This window comes from Patella vulgata, chromosome 8 (assembly GCF_932274485.2).
Source record: "Patella vulgata chromosome 8, xgPatVulg1.2, whole genome shotgun sequence".
Taxonomy (NCBI): Eukaryota; Metazoa; Mollusca; class Gastropoda; family Patellidae; genus Patella; species Patella vulgata.
In genome coordinates, this window is record NC_065886.2 from 10,302,676 (window position 1) to 10,323,381 (window position 20,706).

A 20,706-nucleotide genomic window follows, 5' to 3' on the forward strand; every position below is an offset into this window, starting at 1 on the left:
GCACACGTATCCGATAAATACGAGACTATGCCGGCCCAGTTTCTAATGGCACATGGTTATAATATGAAAACTACTGACATAAATTTGAATATCGTACAGGAATTAAATATGAAAAATAACCAGTTTCTAATGTTGTATATATATATGGTTAAAGATTCATTATTAGTAAGTGCAGGGGGACTGTATGTAAGAGTTAAATATGCCTATTGCAGATCTTTCTTTTGGCCCATAATCAACTCTCTAGAAAATGTGATTTTGAATGGATTGAAACCCTTCGATAATTTAATAATTCAATTTGAAAATGGATAATCGAGACTTTGTTTATGGTAGCAATGAAAATCAAGGCTATGCTATTCTTCAAATGATCTGAACAAAGTAATTGGACTGATATTTGGCTTTTTCATTGTCTTCCTAAGTGTGCCGTGAAATTTTGAAAGGCACACTAAGAAAATGTGAAAAACCATGTGATCCCAATTGAGTATTCACTGGTGTCTACTAAGAAGTTCATAGCTGTGTATTTCCGTATTTAGTTTGGGGGGGTTGGATGGCTGAATGGTTAGCGTGCGCGCGCTGTATCATAAAGTCTGTCATTGAGTCGACTGGCGTGGTTTCGAATCCCCGGTTGTACGTGGCAAGGAGTAGGGTCGCCTGTCCAACCTCGTGGGTTTTCTCCGGGTCCTCCGGTTTCCTCCCACTGCTAAAGACCCCTACGCGCAAGCGAATTATGTAAATAAAATTAAACCATATGTTAGTCCCGAAATGACCTAGTTTGTTTCGAGTGGACGTTAAACCCCATTTCTCTCTCTCTCTTTACTTAGTTTTAGTCATGACTAGTTTTTGTCTACAGTTGTATTCAGTCTGACTTACCACATTTTTATTTTGCAAAATTCAAATATTTTTCATATATACATTTATATATTTAGCCAGGTGTGCCGCTAATTTTTCATGCGTTCCAAGGTGTGCCGTTGACAAAAAAAGGCCAAGAACCACTGGTCTATTATAATGAGAACACCTGTCAGCTCTTTATCTAAATCTTACATAATATATCTTTAAATTACACAGCTTTGCAAAAAGTCAGGGGGAAAAAGGGAAACAGTAAAGTATATTGCTTTTGTTTTAATAGGACAAAGAAGGAGGTCCAGTCGTGTACCCCAATGGACCCTCCATGTGACAATAGAAATAATAACTTTATGTTAATCATAAAATGACCAAAGTATTTCGTTGACAAGATGTAAAATCCCATACCATTCAATTCATGCCAAGTCTATTTGAAAAAAAACCCAAATGTTCGTCTCAAAATGTTGTTGTTTGAAAGGGATGAAAAACCGAGGTCCTGTGTACACATTGGCGTAAATGTAAAAGATCCCTTGGCAGTTAGAATTAGATATAAGAGTAGGCTGTAGGGCTGCTGTCCGAGGAAAATTTCCCTCATGGCAAGTCTATATGAAAAATAACCAAATGTTAGTCTCAGAATGTCGTTGTTCGATTGGGATGAAAAACCTAGGCCCTGTGTACACATTGGCATGAACGTAAAAGATCCCTTGGCAGTTAGAATTCGATATAAAAGTAGGCTGTAGTGCTGCTGTCCGGGTAAGAATTTTCTCATAGCACACTCTATGGCTTATGCCTGTCTTCATTAGCCCAATCGAAGCAGAACAGTAGGACGTTAAACCCTGTTTCAGTTCTGTCTCAAAATGACCAAAGAATTGTGTTGAGGAAATGTTAAAACCAAAACCATTAATCAATATATTACGTTTGTGGAGCCAAGTATGTTTTAAAAACCCCCAACAAAGTATAAGTTTTGACAAGCTGTTTCATTACATTTGTGCTATGTTGATTTAGAAATGAAATGAAATGACGTACTATTCTGCTCCGAGTGGGCTAATAAAGATAGGATATTGAGATTGAAGTACATTTAAGGTTCATTGAAACTATTCATCGCTTGATTTCCCTCTGTTTCATTGGTGCAGAATAATTATGTGGTGAATTAATTCACCATGTTATCTAATCAAATTCAGATATTTTTTGTCCGACTAGGTTTATCTAAGTTTAGTCTCTTTTATTTACCTCAACTAATGGATTAACAATACCTGACTTTTTAGTGGTCTAACACTTGAGCTTTAGATCACAAGGTCCGTCGTGGTTTTTTTCCGGGTTCTCCAGTTTACTCCCACTGCTAAAGCCCCCTATGCGCACACGAATTATTGAAATAAAATTGAACCAGATGTTAGTCCCGAAATAACCTAATTTGTGTTGAATGGATGTTAAACCCCATTTTTTTCTCTCTCTCTCTATTTGTATTTGCAAGGAACAATATAGCTATACCTCTAATAATTCTGCACTCTCCTTTTCTAATTAAGCTACAATGTTCAAACTTGGTGTAGGTGTTTATTAGGTAAATGCCTTGATGGAGTTCGAAGATGAGCATTTTCTGCTTAGGGTAAGCAGAGATAAGCAATTTGATTGGTTGATCCTTTGGGACACGATATCTTTAGTTCTAATTAAGTGAGAGTGATGAAACTTGGTGTATAATTTCATTACATCAATACCATGACTAAGTTCGATAATGAGCATTTTCTGCTCAGGGTAAGCAGAGCGATAAGCAATTTGATTGGTTGATGCTTTGGGACACAACACTCCTTCTAATTGAGGTAGAATTTCTAACGGTAAGCAGAGATAAGCAATTGGATTGGTTGATGGAGTTCGATTATGAACATTGTCTGCTTACGGTAAGCAGAGATAAGCAATCTGATTGTTTGATGCTTTGGGACACTATAACTTTGGTTATGATTAAGTGAGAGCGATGAAATTCTGAGTATAGATTCATTATATCATTACCTTGACTAGCTATGTTCAATGATGAAAATTTTCTGCTTAGGCTATAGCTAAGGAGCAATAAGCAATTTGATTGGTCAAGACTTTGAAACATAACAACTCTCTGCTTTTAACTGAGGTAGAATGTTTAAACTTGATGTAGATGTTCATTAGGTGGATGTCTTGACTGAGTTCAATGATTAACATTTCGAGCTAAAGCTAAGCAGAGGTAAACAATTTCATTGATCGTTGCTTTGGGGCAAGATAACTTTGATTCTATCTGATAGAGAGTGATGTAACTTAGTGTATAGTTGATAATCAGTTTGATTGCTCAATACATTTGAAAAAAATAAATGTGAGATTAAATAATATGTTTCATCTATTTATTTTGGTATTTCAGCGGGGGACATCAATCTCACTGTTGGATTGTTTAAAGATGGGTTCCCAAGTACAAACTCGGTGATTTAATGGTATATATGGACCAAAAATATATTCAAACTAATTAATTTGTCATAATTATGTTTCAAATCCTTCTCAAACATTGTAATTGCGAAGGAATGCCCTGCAAAATTCATTGCATACATAAGACGATGTTGTCTTTAATCGCTTACTATTTATTACAAATATCGAATCCTAATTCATTTCTCGGATTATCCACTACCCGCGTCTTTTTCCGTCATTTTGTTATCTCAGAAAGAATTGTACGTCTAACTCTTCATAAAGTTTATCAACTTGTATCAAGCGCTCAATATTTGCTTGTGACCCTTGACATTATGCGTGCAGAAGTTCCTAATCGTCGGGCTGTTGATTAGGGGAACCCTTACATTTTTGTCCTGTATACGCTCCATGAGTGTTTTTCGGGGAATCCAGTACTTTTCTAGTAAGATTGGATATCTCTACTTTCCATATATACCAAAATTGCCATACTTTTATTGGAAATAACCACCCGATAAATACTTTTCTGGGAACCCATCTTTAAGCCAGAAATAAGACCTACAATAGGCAGATTTAGCTCTTATATTTAAATATGCAATGTAAATTTATCATAGAATTCTCCTTAAGCATCAGTCTATTTTGTAAAAAAAAAGAAATCATGTCAAAATATAAATAAACATCCAGAGAGTAATGACCTGTGATTGATTCCCTTCTGGGTTTGCAGGAAATACAGTTATTATGTTATTGAATATTGAAGAGTCATTAGGTCCAATAAATCACAAATAGCACATAATAACTACTAATAATAAGAAGTAAATATTGATATTAATATTGGCGACTCAGGCTGAGTTTAAATATATTGATATTAATACAGTACATTGTAAAGATTGCTGGTTAGGGAAACACTCACATTTTTATCCTGTATGCGCTCCATGGCTGTTTTTCACGCTATTCAGTATTTTTCTAGTAAGACTGAATGTTTTTTACTTTCCATATATACCAAAATTGCCACACTTTGATTGGATTTTAGAATTATCAATCATATAATTCACTCGTTTTTTTAAATGTTTACACATTTCTGTGTGTATTTCTAAATTAGTTCTTCTCAAGACATTTTATGGAATAACAAATACTGGTTTATAACCATGCAACATTTCCACGATGATATTCTCGTCTTAATCAAGTACATAATAACATAGAGAGAGAGAGAAGAATGGGGTTTAACGCCCACTCGACTCAAACTAGGTCATTTTGGGACTAACATATGGTTTTATTTTATTTCAATAAATCGCTTGCGCGTAGGGGTCTTTAGCATTTGGAGGAAACCGGAGGACCCGGAGAAAACCCACGAGGCTGGACAGGCGACCCTACTCCTTGTCACGTACAACCGGGGATTCGAAACCACGCCAGCTGACTCAACGACAGGACTTATGATACAGCACGCACATGCTAACCATTCGGCTATCCAACGCCCCAAAATGATAACATATAAGTGTGGGTGTGAAATAGGTTTATTTAATGTCCAAAAGTGATATCAGTGACAAAACGTACAGTAAAACCCTAAGTATATATAAATAGTAAAAAGAAGTCAGTCTTATATTTATATATATATATATATATATATATATATATATATATAATAACAAGTACTTGATCCAAATAGTTACTATGTACTTGATCAAAACGATGTAATCAGCTGATTGGTACTTATAATAATAAACCTTAAGGAATTATAATGGAAAAAGGAAGCCCTAAATCAGGGGTCACCAAACTACGGCCCGCTGAAAAAGAAAACATGATTTAGCTTCTTACATAACACATATTGTTTTTATTATTTTGTGTATTTCATGTATTGATAAATAAATAGAATGATCATTAACCTTATTTTTTGTGTACATTCAGTGTATTCTGTATTCACTGTATTGTATTGAACAAAATATTTATCTGGCCTGTGCTCGGCATTCATTCAGTTATATCTGGCCCACCATGAAAAAAAAAAGGTCTGGTGACCCTTGCCCTAAATAAATACATATAAATAGCTATAGACTGAGTTAATACAAGTCTTTACAGTAAAATAGTTACTATATATTAAACAAGACTCTAATAGAACAAGTCTTTACAGTAAAATAGTTACTATATATTAACTCAAGACTCTGATATAACATGTCTTTACAGTAAAATGGTTACTATATATTAACCCAGACTCTAATATAACAAGTCTTTACAGTAAAATAGTTACTATATATTAACTCAAAACTCTAATATAACAAGTCTTTACAGTAAAATAGTTACTATATATTAACTCAAGACTATAATATTACAAGTCTTTACAGTATTTCTGTGTTTGATATTAAATTGAAGTATATTTTTGTATATTTTTAGATGATCATCAGAAAAAAGCTCGAAAACAGAAAATTATCATCAATAAATTACGTCGTCAAGGACACATGCCACCCGAAGACACTTATTCTGTGGGACCAGGAGACTTGCCGCTATGGTCAAAATCACAACCAGATAGCCAATTAATTTCGGTGAAGCAGGAGAACTCTAATTCACCATCCTCATGTAGTTTCCCAACATCCCCCGAACCGATCAAATATCCCGCATGGGCTGAATCTCAGAATGTGGTTAAGGCAGCCATCGAGTCGCTTAACGATCGACATAGGTTGGTTCTAGAAGAACTACTTCATGCCCATGAGGTCAGTTGCTTCCTCACAGGAACCTCAACTTCCCTCAAAATGAACCCGTCAAATCCAGAAGAGTTTGTCAATATTGCGGAAGGTTTCGTTCGTAGAATTATCAAGGTGGCAAAAAATATCGAAAGCTTCAAGAAACTCGTAAAAGATGATCAAATATGCTTGTTAAAAGGTGCCGTTGTTGACGTCATGATGTTACGTTCTGCGGTGAACTACGACCCTCAAACGGAAAGTTGGAGTTTAAGTACTGTGAATTGTATTAAGCCTGATGTCACTGGCGCTGCCAGTCCATCAACTTCAAATACAACAGCAGAGTCCAGCAGGATCAGTGCTAGTATTTTAAAATCCGGAAATGCTGAAACTCAGCATCTGTTCATGACTTATTCCAAGTTTATTAAATCACTCATGACGACGATTCACGGAGATTTGCTCATTCTTAAAGTCCTGATTATGATGTCTTTGTACTCTGCTGACCGAGGAGAGCTTGTGAATAGGCACATGGTACACGAAATTCAGGAGGAATACGCTGAAATCTTACAAAATTACACATTGTTTCGGTTTCCAGAAGATAAAACGCTGTTCGCGAGGGTTGTCATGAAATTGACGGATCTTAGGAATATCAATGAAGTTCACACAAAAATGTTGCTCAAAATGAAATTAGACGATATTGAACCTCTGCTTTTGGAAATATTTGACCTCCCTTCATGACCTCTCTATGACCTTTACCTCTTTGTGATCTTAACTACTGGAAACCTCGTTAAAAAGTGTGCAGCTTGGAATATATTTGTTCTTGTTTTTATTGACAAATTATCCTGTGTTGAAAATATAATTATTATTATTATTATTATTATGGGATATTTTAAAACATATCTATACCTTTATATATCTATATATATTTTAGGTGCGTGTTATTATTAGGAAAGGGAGATAACTATTGTGGGATCTCTTCATGGGGAGATAACTATAATGTTTACTATGTTAATTGTTAACTGGATAAATCACAAGTGGATTAAAGTGTATCACGGTTGTACTATATATATTTGTGTATATAATTGGTAAATGTACATAGAACTAACTTTACGATATTGTGCGAACACTTCACAATGCCTGTCATCCCCATTGCCATGGGGAGATCGAAACACGATGCCTGGTGTAATAGTAGCTGCCTTATTATTATAGAAGTAGAGTGCCATTTATATTTACCATAAAGAGATTTTTTGACTAGGAGAATTCTTGAGAGCGGGTGTGCATTATATTTTGAAAACAAATGGCAACCATATCATGTGATGATCGTAATGAACATGTTGGTCTAGGGTGATTTATTTTTTTTCGTTCAATCTGTCTTTACATTGGATGTGGTTTCGGTTGTTGTCTGCGATATCGCGTCAGTGGAAGTGGACATTAACCGATTCTAACGAACGAACGGTTTATGGTTCGATATTCCGTGACCAGATCATCTGTCAACAAACTGTCTCAAAGCGCAACACGATAGCCAATAGAATTTAATGAATAAATGAAATGAGGTTTAACGTCCTACTTTTCTGTTCCAACTGGGATAATGAAGATGGAGATAAAAGGGAGATCAAATCTGCTGTGGGCCCTTTCATATCTGAAGAGTGGATTTATTTTACAGCATCACTAATTTTTAAGACAAACAAAGTTGTTAAATCGTATATTATAATTTGAAGATATTGTTGAATGTGGTTTTGAATATCTTCCCCCTTCCATGTTATCCTGGATGAATACGAGTTTGACTGTAGTAATAGTGGAATATCCGCAATGTTCTCCCCAGGATGTGTATATACCAGTCTGTCTATAATTAGTGGAATATCGACCGAATTTTATTTAAAATATTGCTGATTTTATTTTTATTTTTCTACATTTTGTGTTTCATTAATTAGTTTGTTGACAATTTACCTAATTTTGTATTTTATTAATTAGTGCTAATCTGTTCACAATTCTCTGGATGTTGTGTTTCATTATAAATTAGTGCGAATTTGTTGACAATTCTGTGTTTCATTAATCAGTGCTGATTTGTTGATAATTTACCATATTCTGTGTTGGACTGTAATTAATTAAACATCACCTGTGTGTATATTTTTAAAATGGCACTTGTTAAAATCTCATACAGATGTTCGGCCATAGGTCTGCTTGTGCACACAAAGTGAAAGTAGAGAAATGCTTAGTGTATGTAGTTAATCATTAACATATAATCTGTGTATTCCCAATCTATAGAAGGGGAGCTAGTGTTATCTATACATATTCTGTCGTGTGTAAACCATAAAATTATTGCTTGTCTGAAAATCACACTTGATTTTGTAATGCACACTTTTTAGTTATAATGCATATTTATTTAAATTTAGCCAACAGTATCCCGGAACCGGTCGAAATATTGAAAGCACAAGGGTAGTCAATCGTTGGACACCACTTATTAGGCGTTCTCATTGGAGGAATGATTGCATTGGCTCACTTTAACCCAGATACACACAATTACTGGTGAGGTTTTAATCACTCCCTTGAAAAACCGAAAAGATACAATCAAGTCAGGGACATATTTCAGATGTTTCCATGATTAATAGTCAATCTAAATTACATCGAAAATCATCAAAATATGTCAAACAGCCGCAACATCCAGTTTTTTTGGGAAAGTGATTTTGCAATATGATTAAAACACAGATCCTATTTCGTTTCGTTTTTTATAGTTCAAAATTTCGTTTTACTTGTCATTACTACACCTAGGATCTGGAAGAGTTGTTATATAACCCGCGTTCTGCTTGATGTGAGGAATCAGCCAATGAAATGGTCTGTTACAGTGAGTTCTTGACGTCAACGCTGATTAATTAATCAATGTCAAAAGCCGCTCGTACGACCCCTGATACGACCTTCCAGTACAATGAGTCAGATCTTGATGTAGTGTAGGCCATCGAAAGTATAAAAAAAACGAAACGAAATATAAATCTGTAATTTAGTCAGATTGGTGATTGGGAGACTCGACCCAAGTTGGGGGGGTTGGATGGCCGAATGGTTAGCACGTGCGCGCTGTATCATAAAGCCTGTCATTGAGTCTACTGGCATGGTTTCGAATCCCCGGTTGTACGTGACAAGGAGTAGGGTCGCCTGTCCAACCTCGTGGATTTTCTCCGGGTCCTCCAGTTTCCTCCCACTGCTAAAGACCCCTACGCGCAAGCGAATTATTGAAATAAAGTTAAACCATATGTTAGTCCCGAAATGACCTAGTTTGTGTCGAGTGGACGTTAAACCCCATTTCTCTCTCTCTCTCCCAAGTTACTGTTGGCTATTTTTATATATATATATATTATCTTTTTTTGTTTAGCTGTCCCGGTATTTGAAAATCTGCAGGCCTGATGTATATAATGAATTACTGAACTGATTGCTTTGTTAGGAAGTACATGTAGCTTAAAGTAACTTTGTTACGACGTCTTTAACTCAATATCATTCACAGCCTTTGACATTGCAAACACGACTTATTGGTCAATTTAAATCAACATTGATGTTTTTATCTTACCGTTAAAAGATGGTCTCCTGATATTCAATATTTAAGACACAGTGAACATTTTAATATTGGCACACAAATCGATTGCCAGAATGCTTTTGAGTGCCATTTGTTATGATGCGACTCAATAAAAGAGGCTAAACATATCCCAGGGAGAATACTACCGGTGTAGACCAGACGTCAAAGAATGCTACTCAATTTACATTCTCTGCGTATTTCGCCGAATATAACTGATTAGAATTTACAGTAAAAACATAAACAATTGATTGTTAATCAGTTTATATACATTCATATTACATTGCGACCCATTTATGTCTATTTCTAGATGCCAAAAATTTAAAACATAGCTCCTTTAAAGGGAAAAGTAACCCCAAACGTATAACGATTCAAAAAAAGACAATTCCCCTGCTGACCACTAAAACGGACTATAAGATCTGGCTGGAGATATTGTTAGTGATGAATATTACCCATGAAGTTTATTGTCGTTGATATTTTATTTGTCATTTTTGTACGGAATTTAACGCCATCATTTTATTGACCGGTAAATCATTTAAACCTCTCAAGTGGCCATATTTTTACGATACTTGTGAAATGTTTAAATCTTGATATATCATTATTTATTTTTATCGTGTTTCACATTTCATGCATAATAACATCAATCTAAAGCAAAAAATGACCGGGGTGGAGTATATTTCGTCATGTTACAGAATAGAAAAGTGTAGGAGAATAAATGAGACTATTATTTATTAACAGATTTCTCATATAAAAAAAATGAATATTCAACAGTCACCATATTTTTATAGTTGATTGTTTTGAGGGGTGTTATGTTTATTTCGTTATGTTACAGAATAGATAGAGGATATTTGTCGTTTTAGAGTGAATAACATATTTTATTTCATCGAGAAGCAAGAAAACTTATCTTTTCACGAATGCGTAGCATGAGTGAAAATATAAAAGTTTTCTTGCTTAGAGATGAAATAAAATATGTTATTCACGACAAAACGACAAATGTTCTATTTATTTTATGATTTTACAATCATTTTAGGTAAAAATAACTAGCCAGTGAAATAACACTTTTATTTCACTGATAAAACGCGGTATTCCACTACTGATCGTAAAATAAAAAGGTTTATGAAATATGCATTATGCAAGAGCTAAACTGCCGATTGCAGGTGTTTCTTTAGGTCTTAAATGTTACCAAGACCATAACCAACTCTTGAAGCCATCGGATTGCTCCGATATTAAGTAGATTCAAATACGTTTTGTGGTTTACCTTAAACCCCATTTCATTTTCTGTAGGATTTCCATGTATATTTGTGTGTGATGGTATCCCCCTTCACTTACTATTAGATATTTATTTACTTGGCAAGCCCATAATCAATTTTTCGCTAGATTTTAATGAACGATCTATGCTATATGTCCAAACAGTCATAACTTCGCTCAGACTAAAGAAATTTGAATAAAATTTTCAAAATAGTAAACTTTTTTGGACTACGTTAGAGGGGTAATTTCTCTCTTCGGATATAACTGACTTTGAATGATTCTTTAATATACCGTAACATAAATATACATATATGTATATCTTCATACAGTACTGACAGGCCATGGTTACTGCACTTTGTAAGGTAGCCTAATTAGTGACTCTTATCAATGTACAAATTTGTTATATTTAAGGAAAATCAGATAATAGAATAAAAGTAAATGTTGTAATTAAATCAGATATGTCAATAGATGAACAATGCATAAAGGATTGAAAAAAACAAAAATAATAGATGGGATTAACGTCGTTACCTAATGACGGCTTGAAAAGTGATGAAAAGTTAACGACTTAACTAGCAGTTGATCTTAAAGTGGTTAATTTCAAGTTGCAATTTCATATTTTTACGTTATATTTTTAAAATGTATAAAATAAAACCTTAAAATAGATGTTATCTATAAACAGTCCTACCTTGTTAAAGAATAATCCTATTAATCCTATAATTCACTATTGCAAGTTGAGAAATTGGCAAAAATATCATTTTCCTCTTCAAATTCAAACGTTTGAAGATAGCTACTCCATGGTAGAGAATAAAAAACAAGGGAGGTAATTGTGTTATTATTTCCGGTGTAAATGAATTTTAAGTGTGAGAATGACACCTATGATCGTATAATAGTGAGTTGACAACCTATTGAGCAAAAGACATAGAAATAATTATGTTTTTACTTTCTTAGAAAATATGAAATTGTAACTTTAAGACACTTTAATTATCTTAATTAGCGATTGGCAGATTATCACACCATTATATTACTATAGAAAAAACATCCGGCTCTTTTATCTAAATCTAACATAATACATCTTAAACAATGTCTATAGATCTCTCTAACCTCGTGGGTTTTCTCTGGGTCCTCCGGTTTCCTCCCACTGCTAAAGACCCCTATGCGCAAGCGAATTATTTAAATAAAATTAAACCATATGTTAGTCCCGAAATGACCTAGTTTGTGTCAAGTGGACGTAAAACCCAATTTCTCTCTCTCTCTCTCTCTACTATAGATCTCTTCGATTCCAATCGGATTAAAACACAGATCCTATTTCGTTTCGTTTTTTATAGTTCAAAATTTCGTTTATTTGCCTTTACTACACTAGGATCTGGAAGAGTTGCTATATTACTGGCGTTTTGGTTGAAGTGAGGGATAAGCCAATAAAACAGTCTGTTACGGCAACTTCTTGGCATGCAAATGCACGGAACTGTAGGTAAACCACTAGAAACGCCAATGGTGATTGCTTAATCAATGTCTGATGTCATAGGATCAAAAGTCGTTTGTACAACCTCAGACGCGACCTATTACTACAACCAGTCAGATCTTCATGTATAAAAAACCGAAATATAAATCTGTATTTTAATCCGATTGGAAATCTTCAAAACAAACTTACCTTTTATTGACGTCAGAAACCCTAATTTGTTTGAATTTCGATAAGAAAAAATGAATCTCTTTTTCAATTACTTAAGATTATTTTTGGGTCGAATTTAATTATCATAGTTCTTGAAAACATGTTGCTTCATTTCCCTTTACTGTATCTTTTTTTTGCTGTTCTCTTTGTTGCTGTGTCCTTGAACAAGAGATGTTTTTGTAATATCTCAACATTCAGTTAACTTTGATGTACGATTCTATTTAAAGCGTGGATCAAAGATGTATGATTTAGATAAAGCGATTGAAGCTATTGAAAATTTCTGTCAAATTACTCTATTCTGAGCGAAGTTTATAGTTTTGACAAGATTTTATCAGACCTTTTCAACATTAAAGAGGCATTATGGGAAGTTAGATAAAGAGTTAGATATACATGTAGTAGTTCAAAAACAGATAATGTAAATAGAATATGTTGAAAATGTCAGTCAAATTGCTCCACCCTGAACCAAAGTACTGTATTAGCTTTTGAATTTTTTGATTTAATCATCAATGGGTGTTGAGCAGCAGATCGGATTCAAATCCAGTGAAAATCCGACACATAAGATGACATCGAGAGTTGATTATGGTTTGGATAAGTTAATTAATGTCTAATTAATAGTTTATAGAATTGCAATAGGCAGATTTAGCTCTTGCACAATGGGTCAATTCAAGTCCTGGGTTATGGTGGTGTAGTGTGTAACACCAGTTAGATCAGTGTAGCACTGGTGTAACGCTGTGCTAACTCAACCTCAGACCCCTGGGACTTGAATTGACCCAATGTATGTTTAACCAATTAAATCTCAACCATCCAATGTTCTTGAGAGTTGATAAATATATAAATACTAATTTATATCACATTCAAAGCCAGAAAAAAATATGAACATGGCAAATTTGGATAATTGTAAAACAATTTGACTTGCGTCATGATTAGTGCTAAATGATAAGGCCATCTCATTTATTTGTCATAGGTCACGAGATGTAAACGGGGCTAGCGCTAATCCCAACCTTAACCTTATACCTGGACCTAGCCCCAATGCTAACCCTAACCCTAACCTACAATCTTGCTAAAAATTAGGTGCCCTAAACTTATTTACATCTCAACGACCTGGCCTTAACAAAAAGATTTAGCCCTTGCATCATGGGTGTGTGGGGAGGAGCTGCAGGCCTACATCATATCCCATGATATGCAAATTACTTGTGCACTTTTTCAGAATGAAAGACTAAATTGACGCATCTGCATTGAGTTATAAAATGTATCATGCAAGCTTATCATTAGTTTATGGATGCAAAATTTAAGTGCAATGCAAAAAGATGAAATATTTGTGCATTTATGCATAAAGTACATCCGTGTTAATCCACTCAGTGATGTGGTATTATTACTGCTTCTTTGTCACTAATGGCCAATTCTTGTCGGGGAAAATGTAGCCGTCACGTTTCATTGACAATGGTTCTTTATACGAGTCATATTAACCAGTCTCGACCAGCTGAAGAACTTTTGTTAGTCGATTTGTGCCATAAGATTAAAATTTTAAACGAATTTGACCATTGTTGTTGTACTTAGTGTTTAATAACTTGTCTTATTTTTATTTTTATTATCTTGGCGCACGCGCAGGGGTCTTTTCTGTGGGACGAGGTTGAAAAGGTGCTCCTATCTTCAAGCCACATACGCTCACATCAGGGATCGAAAGCCAGAGGTGACCAGATAGCTAGAGGTCGAAGCGTGACACTCTAGACCATATCCACGCCCCCCCCCCCCCCCCCGGGTCTTATATCAATATATACCCTAGACAGCAAATGGCAGTCACAAATATTAGTATAGCTAGATATTTAAGCACTTAACTGTACAGCATATAGAAATTGTGATAATGCTGATAATTGTTATTTTCTACACAAAAAAAATATATATATTGCTTTTCCGAGGTGAACAAAATAGCCTACATCCAAATGTGATGTGAAAGGCCAGTTCTGTATAATTTATACCTACACAATACAGTAGTTTGGCCAATCTGTATAAAATACAGATCTATATTTCATTTTGTTTTTTTATACTTTCAATGGCCTACGTAGTGAAGACAAGTAAAACGAAGTATTGTACTATAAAAATACGAACAAATAGGATCTGAGTTTTAATCAGATTGGTAGCTTGGCCTGGGAGTTGTGTTTGGGCTTATAGGATCAATATTGTACATAAATAATTACCGATAATCAGCCAACACATCTTGCCTTCATTTTATTCTGCCTATTTTTATTTTCACTTAATGTTGACAAATAGTTAATGGTGTTCACTCGTCTACTTGATAAGATCACTTGGTGTTAACAATATAATTATTTTAAGTTGGAATTCGTAGAGCTGAAAGTACAGTGGTATACCACTAATATCATTATTTGAATGGATACAGCTTTCATCATGTAATTAACCTGTTTTCATCATCCACTTGTTTATAATTAGCTGTTAGAGAGAGAAAGAGAGAGAGAGAGATCCACTCAACAAAACTAGGTCATTTTTAGACTAACATATGTGTTAATTTTATTTCAATAATTCACTTGCATGTAGGGATCTTTAGCAGTCTGAGGAAACCAGAGTAAACGATATATTTTCATGTTTTATATCTGGGCTCTCATTTCGATGCTACTTGCCAGTCTTGATCGACTTACTGGCAGTGAAATTGACAGGCAGAATTTAATCTCAAAATACAATTAAAAGTAGGACCTACTTAAAATACAGATGTGACGTCACCCTTTGATGTAGTTCAGCTCCGAACGTAGGTCTCATTACACTCAATCGTACATTATCTATACTAGATGAAATATTGGACTTGTGTGACGTATTTCATTGAAAAGCACGTGCGGGATAGTGTCTGTATTCTAAGTTGTTTAATGGTCTTGAGCTTAAGACATTGCGTAATAATATATTGAAACAACACAAGGGACGAAGTCCCGAGCTGTGGTTTCAATATATTACGCAATGTCTCGCCCTCGACCATTAAACAATACATAAACATAATCGTGATAATGCCACATATTGTCTTATTCTTGGGAAATATTATCCTTTTGATCCAAGGTAAAGAAAACCCCCAGTCTGTGTCATAAATTATGTGAGTTACATAAATATAGCAGGTCTAACTTAAACATACATTATGTTTTAAGTTTTAAAATTTAAACATACAATATGCAAGAGCTAAATCTGCCTATTGCAGGTCTTTCTTTAGGCCAGAAATGTTATATAAATTATTAATTAGACATTAATTAACTTATCCAGACCATAATCAACTCTCGATGACGTCGGATTTCTCCAATATTAAATAGATTAGAACAGTTCAGCCATATTTTGATTGAATCTAAAAATGGAGGAGCGAGACTTAGCTTCGAACAACCAGTGCGGTGGTTGAAATTATTGGACACATCTTGTCAAACCTTCAAAGGTTAATATCTTCGCTCGCAATAGAGAAATTTGAATAGGCAGATTTAGCTTGTGAATAATGTATGTTATCAATTTAAATTTATGTTCTTTATGAATACATTAAAAATCCTGATTCCTATTTATTCTGGGAAAAGAAAACAATTAAATACAAACAGTTCCAAATTTTTATGTTAAAAGATTTTAAACAAAACATCCTTTATTAGACTTAATTTGATATTTATTTATTAAGAATTGAAATGAAATTGGGTTTAAATGACCTACTTTTCTCCAACAATCGGGCTAATGAAGACAAGATCACAAAGAACTAAACATGAATTTCTTTCAATTTATATAAACAGGCCTTTATTAAATTTTGTAAATATTCCCAACTCTATATTTTATAGTGTGGAAATTGCAGTTTTTAGTTAAATTGTTATGGTCAGTTATACTAGATATAAGTGTTACAGTATTTTATTTTTACTTTTATTTTTGGGATGTCATGTTTTAATTAACTACATTTATAGAGTGCTATTATGTTCTTTAAAAGGCATTTAGTGATAGCGATATATAATGATATATAACTTAATAACATAATAACAGATAGCTTTATGGATAACATTCACTAGAGTGCTATTATGTTCTTTAAAAGGCATTTAGTGATAGCGAAATATAATGATATATAACTTAATAACATAATAACAGATAGCTTGATGGATAACATTCACTCGGTTTATTAACATTCTTACCAATATAAAGCAATGGACTAGGTTTATTAACTGCAACGTTCCAATAGGACACTCACTGCACACGGTGAGAGTGTCCTCATTGAAACGTTGCAGTTAATATACTTAGCCCATTGCTTGATAACAGTGAGATTATCCTCATTGCAGTTAATAAATCTAGTGAATGTTATCCATAATAAAGCTGTCTGTTATTATGCTATTAAGTTATTTTACTCGACACAGTTTTGGGATGGTTGAGAGGGGTCCAGTGGAGCAATTATGGCCGGGTGAGTAAGGCACTGGTTCACTACCCAACAAATCGATCCTGATGTTGGCCTAGAAATTTTTCCAGTCATTTATTAGGATGAAGTATTATACCCCCAAAATGTTCTCATTACCAAATGGTATGCCAGTAAGAATGAAAACTCTGTGCTATATCAGATGAAATTCTTAATTAAAGCTAGCCCAGTACAATCCCCCTTTAATTAATATTCTTCTAAAAAAAATAATATTAATTTATAAATGTAAATAAACTTATATTATTGTTTTTATTTAATTCGTTATTTTTGATAAAATATCTTTTTTGTTGGGAGTCTTTTAAAATTGATATGTTTATCCAGGATTATGTGATTTTATGATAGTGCTAAAATAATGAAATGTTTAATGATATTTAATTTTAATATGATTGTGTTTTAGTCCGGTTGGCATCTAATATAATACCTGTGAAATCACATTATTATTTGTTATAAAAAAAACCCCAGCAGCTTATATATGTGTATATGTATGTAAAATTCATGTTTCTAATGTCTAATGAGTTGATTATAAAAAAGGACTATTTTGGCAGTTTGAACTATTATAGCAAAAACGACCTGGCGCCTAGTTCACAAAGCATTCTCAGACTTAAGTTAAGAATTAACTCCACTTTCAAGCACTGTTTATGGGAAATATCTTTGATCCAGAAACACAAAACTTTGCACATAGTTTCTTATTGATGTATTTGATAAATTAAAACAAAAGTTTTGTAAAGGGCTATATTTTTTTAGTACATACTTAAGTCTGAGAATGCTTTGTGAACTCGAGACCAGCTGTTTATCTCAATCTTACATAATGCATATTTAAGGTTTCATTAGTGATCTTTTCTTTTTTTTGTAATTTTTATTTCTTACAACCTGATACAAGCACATTATCTTATTTCGTTGTTTAATGGTTCAGATTTGATTTTATTTGTCTGCACATAAAAACCATTGAAATATAAACCTTGTAACGAATGGGTAGATAAATATTTTAATCGGATTGTCACTATTGTAAATATGTTGATAGGATTTCAAGCGCAGCATAATCAAAGCCTATTCTTATTGTCATCAGGTTGTCACGTTCTTGCCAAGTCTGTAAATACCAATTTTAAATGTCAGGCCCAGACGTAAATATATTTTTTTTGTTTCTTTAATTAAACTTTGCTTAACTTTAACTCTCAAGTCTAAATGGGTTTTATTGTAAAAACGCATAATAAATTCTACAAATAGACTTGATTGTCAAACTTGATGTGAAAAAAAACCCCCAAAACATTAAATTCTACAAGCGTCATTGCACCTTGGGCATTAAAACGAGAACAATTTTTTTTATAGCTTGTGGACGCACTAGAGGCAAAAGTTAATAGCCGATTGACTATAAATTTAAACACAGTGTTTAAGGTCATGAGACGAGGAATCCTATTGATTTTCAACGATTTCTGAAAATTAATGCCAGAGTTATGGCCCTTGATCACTTCGAAAAATTTGTGGAAGCTCTAGAGGTTAAAGTTAATATCCAATTATCTTTATATACAGTGAAGAATGCGAGGTAGGGGAGGTTTGCCCATAATTAATCAGTCGTCAATCATTATTCCAGGATTAACCACGTGCCACAAGTAACCGGGGTTATCATATATCAATCATTGTGTCATAAGTAATCATGTTTAGGAATCATGGTTATCAATCAGTGTGCCACACGTTACCATGGTTATCAATCATTGTGCCATAAGTAATCATGTTTGGAAATCAATGTGTGCCACAAGTAATCATGGTTATCAATCAGTGTGCCACGAGTTACTACGGTTATCAATCAGTGTGCCACGCGTTACCATGGTTATCAATCATTGTGCCACACGTTACAATGGTTATTAATCATTGTGCCACATGTAAATATGGTTATCAATCATTGTACCACAAGTTACCATAGTTAGCAATCATTGTGCCACAAGTAACCATGTTTATCAATCATTGTGCCACACTTAATCACGTTCCATATTATCCATCAATTATTGTACAGCTAGTAAATATTTTTATCAGTTCTTCTTTAAGCGATTTCTAACCACTGTCATTGTTTCATGAATGAATATGTTGAATTGTTCCAATACTGTTACCTGTGAATATATTTGTTAACAAATTAATGTTCAATGAATACATGAATACATGTTTATAGTTGTTCAATTAGTGAATGAATGGTAATATATATATATATGTGTACATACATGTATAATGATTATCAATGTTCTGGTATGTGATGCTCCACAGAGAATTTGCTCATTAAATGTTTTCTTTTCTCTTCTGTTATTGGAATTAAAACTGCACATTAAATAATAGTTTGTTTATTTCTTTCTTTTATATGGGGTTGTATAATTATCACCGCTGGGGGTTGGATGGCCGAATGGTTAGCGTGTGAGCGCTCTTATCATAAGGTCTGCCATTGAGTCAACTGGCGTGGTTTCGATTCCCCGGTAAGTACGTGACAAGGAATAGGGTCGCCTGTCCAACCTCGTGGGTTTTCTCCGGGTGCTCCGGTTTCCTCCCACCACTAAAGACCCCTACGCGTAAGCGAATTATTGAAATAAAATTGAACCATGTGTTAGTCCCGAAATGACCTAGTTTGTGTTGAGTGGACCTTAACCCCCCCTCCCTCTCTCTCTCTCTCTCTCTCTCTCTCTCTCTCATTATCACCACCCATGTCTGATGGTTCATTCACAATTTCTTGTGAAAGCATTATACATAAATTGCTGTTATGAGCCCACATTGAAATGCGGCCGTATATTGTCGCCACCTCCGCGTCGGTCCAGTGTTCACTGTTGTGTTGGCGCTCTAGAGGCTAAAGGTACTATTCGATTGGCTTTAAATTTATACACAGTGTTGGCACTCTAGAGGCTAAAGGTACTATTCGATTGGCTTTAAATTTATACACAGTGTTGGCACTCTAGAGGCTAAAGGTACTATTCGATTGGCTTTAAATTTATACACAGTGTTGGCGCTCTAGAGGCTAAAGGTACTATTCAATTGACTTTAAATTTATACACAGTGGTTAAGGTGATGAGGCCTGTTGATTATCATCAATTTCCGATAATTACTGCCAGAGTTATGACTCTTGATCACTTTGAAAAGTCTTGTGTAGGCTAAATTTAACATTCAATAAACTTTAAATTTATACACAGTGTTGGCGCTCTAGAGGCTAAAGGTACAATTCGATTGACTTTAAATTTATACACAGTGGTTAAGGTGATGAGGCCTGTTGATTATCATCAATTTCCAATAATTACTGCCAGAGTTATGACTCTTGATCACTTTGAAAAGTCTTGTGTAGGCTAAATTTAACATTCGATTGACTTTAAATTTATACACAGTGTTGGCACTCTAGAGGCTAAAGGTACAATTCGATTGACTTGAAATTTATACACAGTGGTTAAGGTGATGAGGCCTGTTGATTATCATCAATTTCCGATAATTACTGCAAGAGTTATGACTCTTGATCACTTTGAAAAGTCTTGTGTAGGCTAAATTTAACATTCGATTGACTTTAAATTTATACACAGTGTTGGCGCTCTAGAGGCTAAAGGTACAATTCGATTGACTTTAAATTTATACACAGTGGTTAAGGTGATGAGGCCTGTTGATTATCATCAATTTCCGATAATTACTGCCAGAGTTATGACTCTTGATCACTTTGAAAAGTCTTGTGTAGGCTAAATTTAACATTCGATTGACTTTAAATTTATACACGTCGTGAGAAGAAAAATCCTATCGATTTTCATAAATTTCCGATAATTACTGCCAGAGTTATGGTCCTGTGGTCACTGCTAATGATTTCTGATAACTACTTAATGGGTTGTTACTCGTAATCCGATTTTTATGTGTTTGAAATGTTTTCATTACTGACAAAAGAAAACAATTTTAT

The 20,706-nt window shown here is 34.1% G+C and overlaps 1 protein-coding gene across 1 annotated transcript in view; it reads left to right on the plus strand.

Annotated features, from left to right (window-relative positions):
- LOC126830980 (nuclear hormone receptor HR96) overlaps positions 1 to 13,921 on the plus strand; it is an 84,473-nt gene extending 70,552 nt beyond the window's left edge. The window contains exon 5 of the mRNA XM_050561588.2: positions 5,632 to 13,921. Coding sequence (XP_050417545.1) covers positions 5,632 to 6,653 — 1,022 coding nt within the window. The 3' untranslated portion in view covers positions 6,654 to 13,921. The remainder of the gene's footprint in view (positions 1 to 5,631) is intronic.
- The last annotated feature ends 6,785 nt before the right edge of the window (positions 13,922 to 20,706 follow it).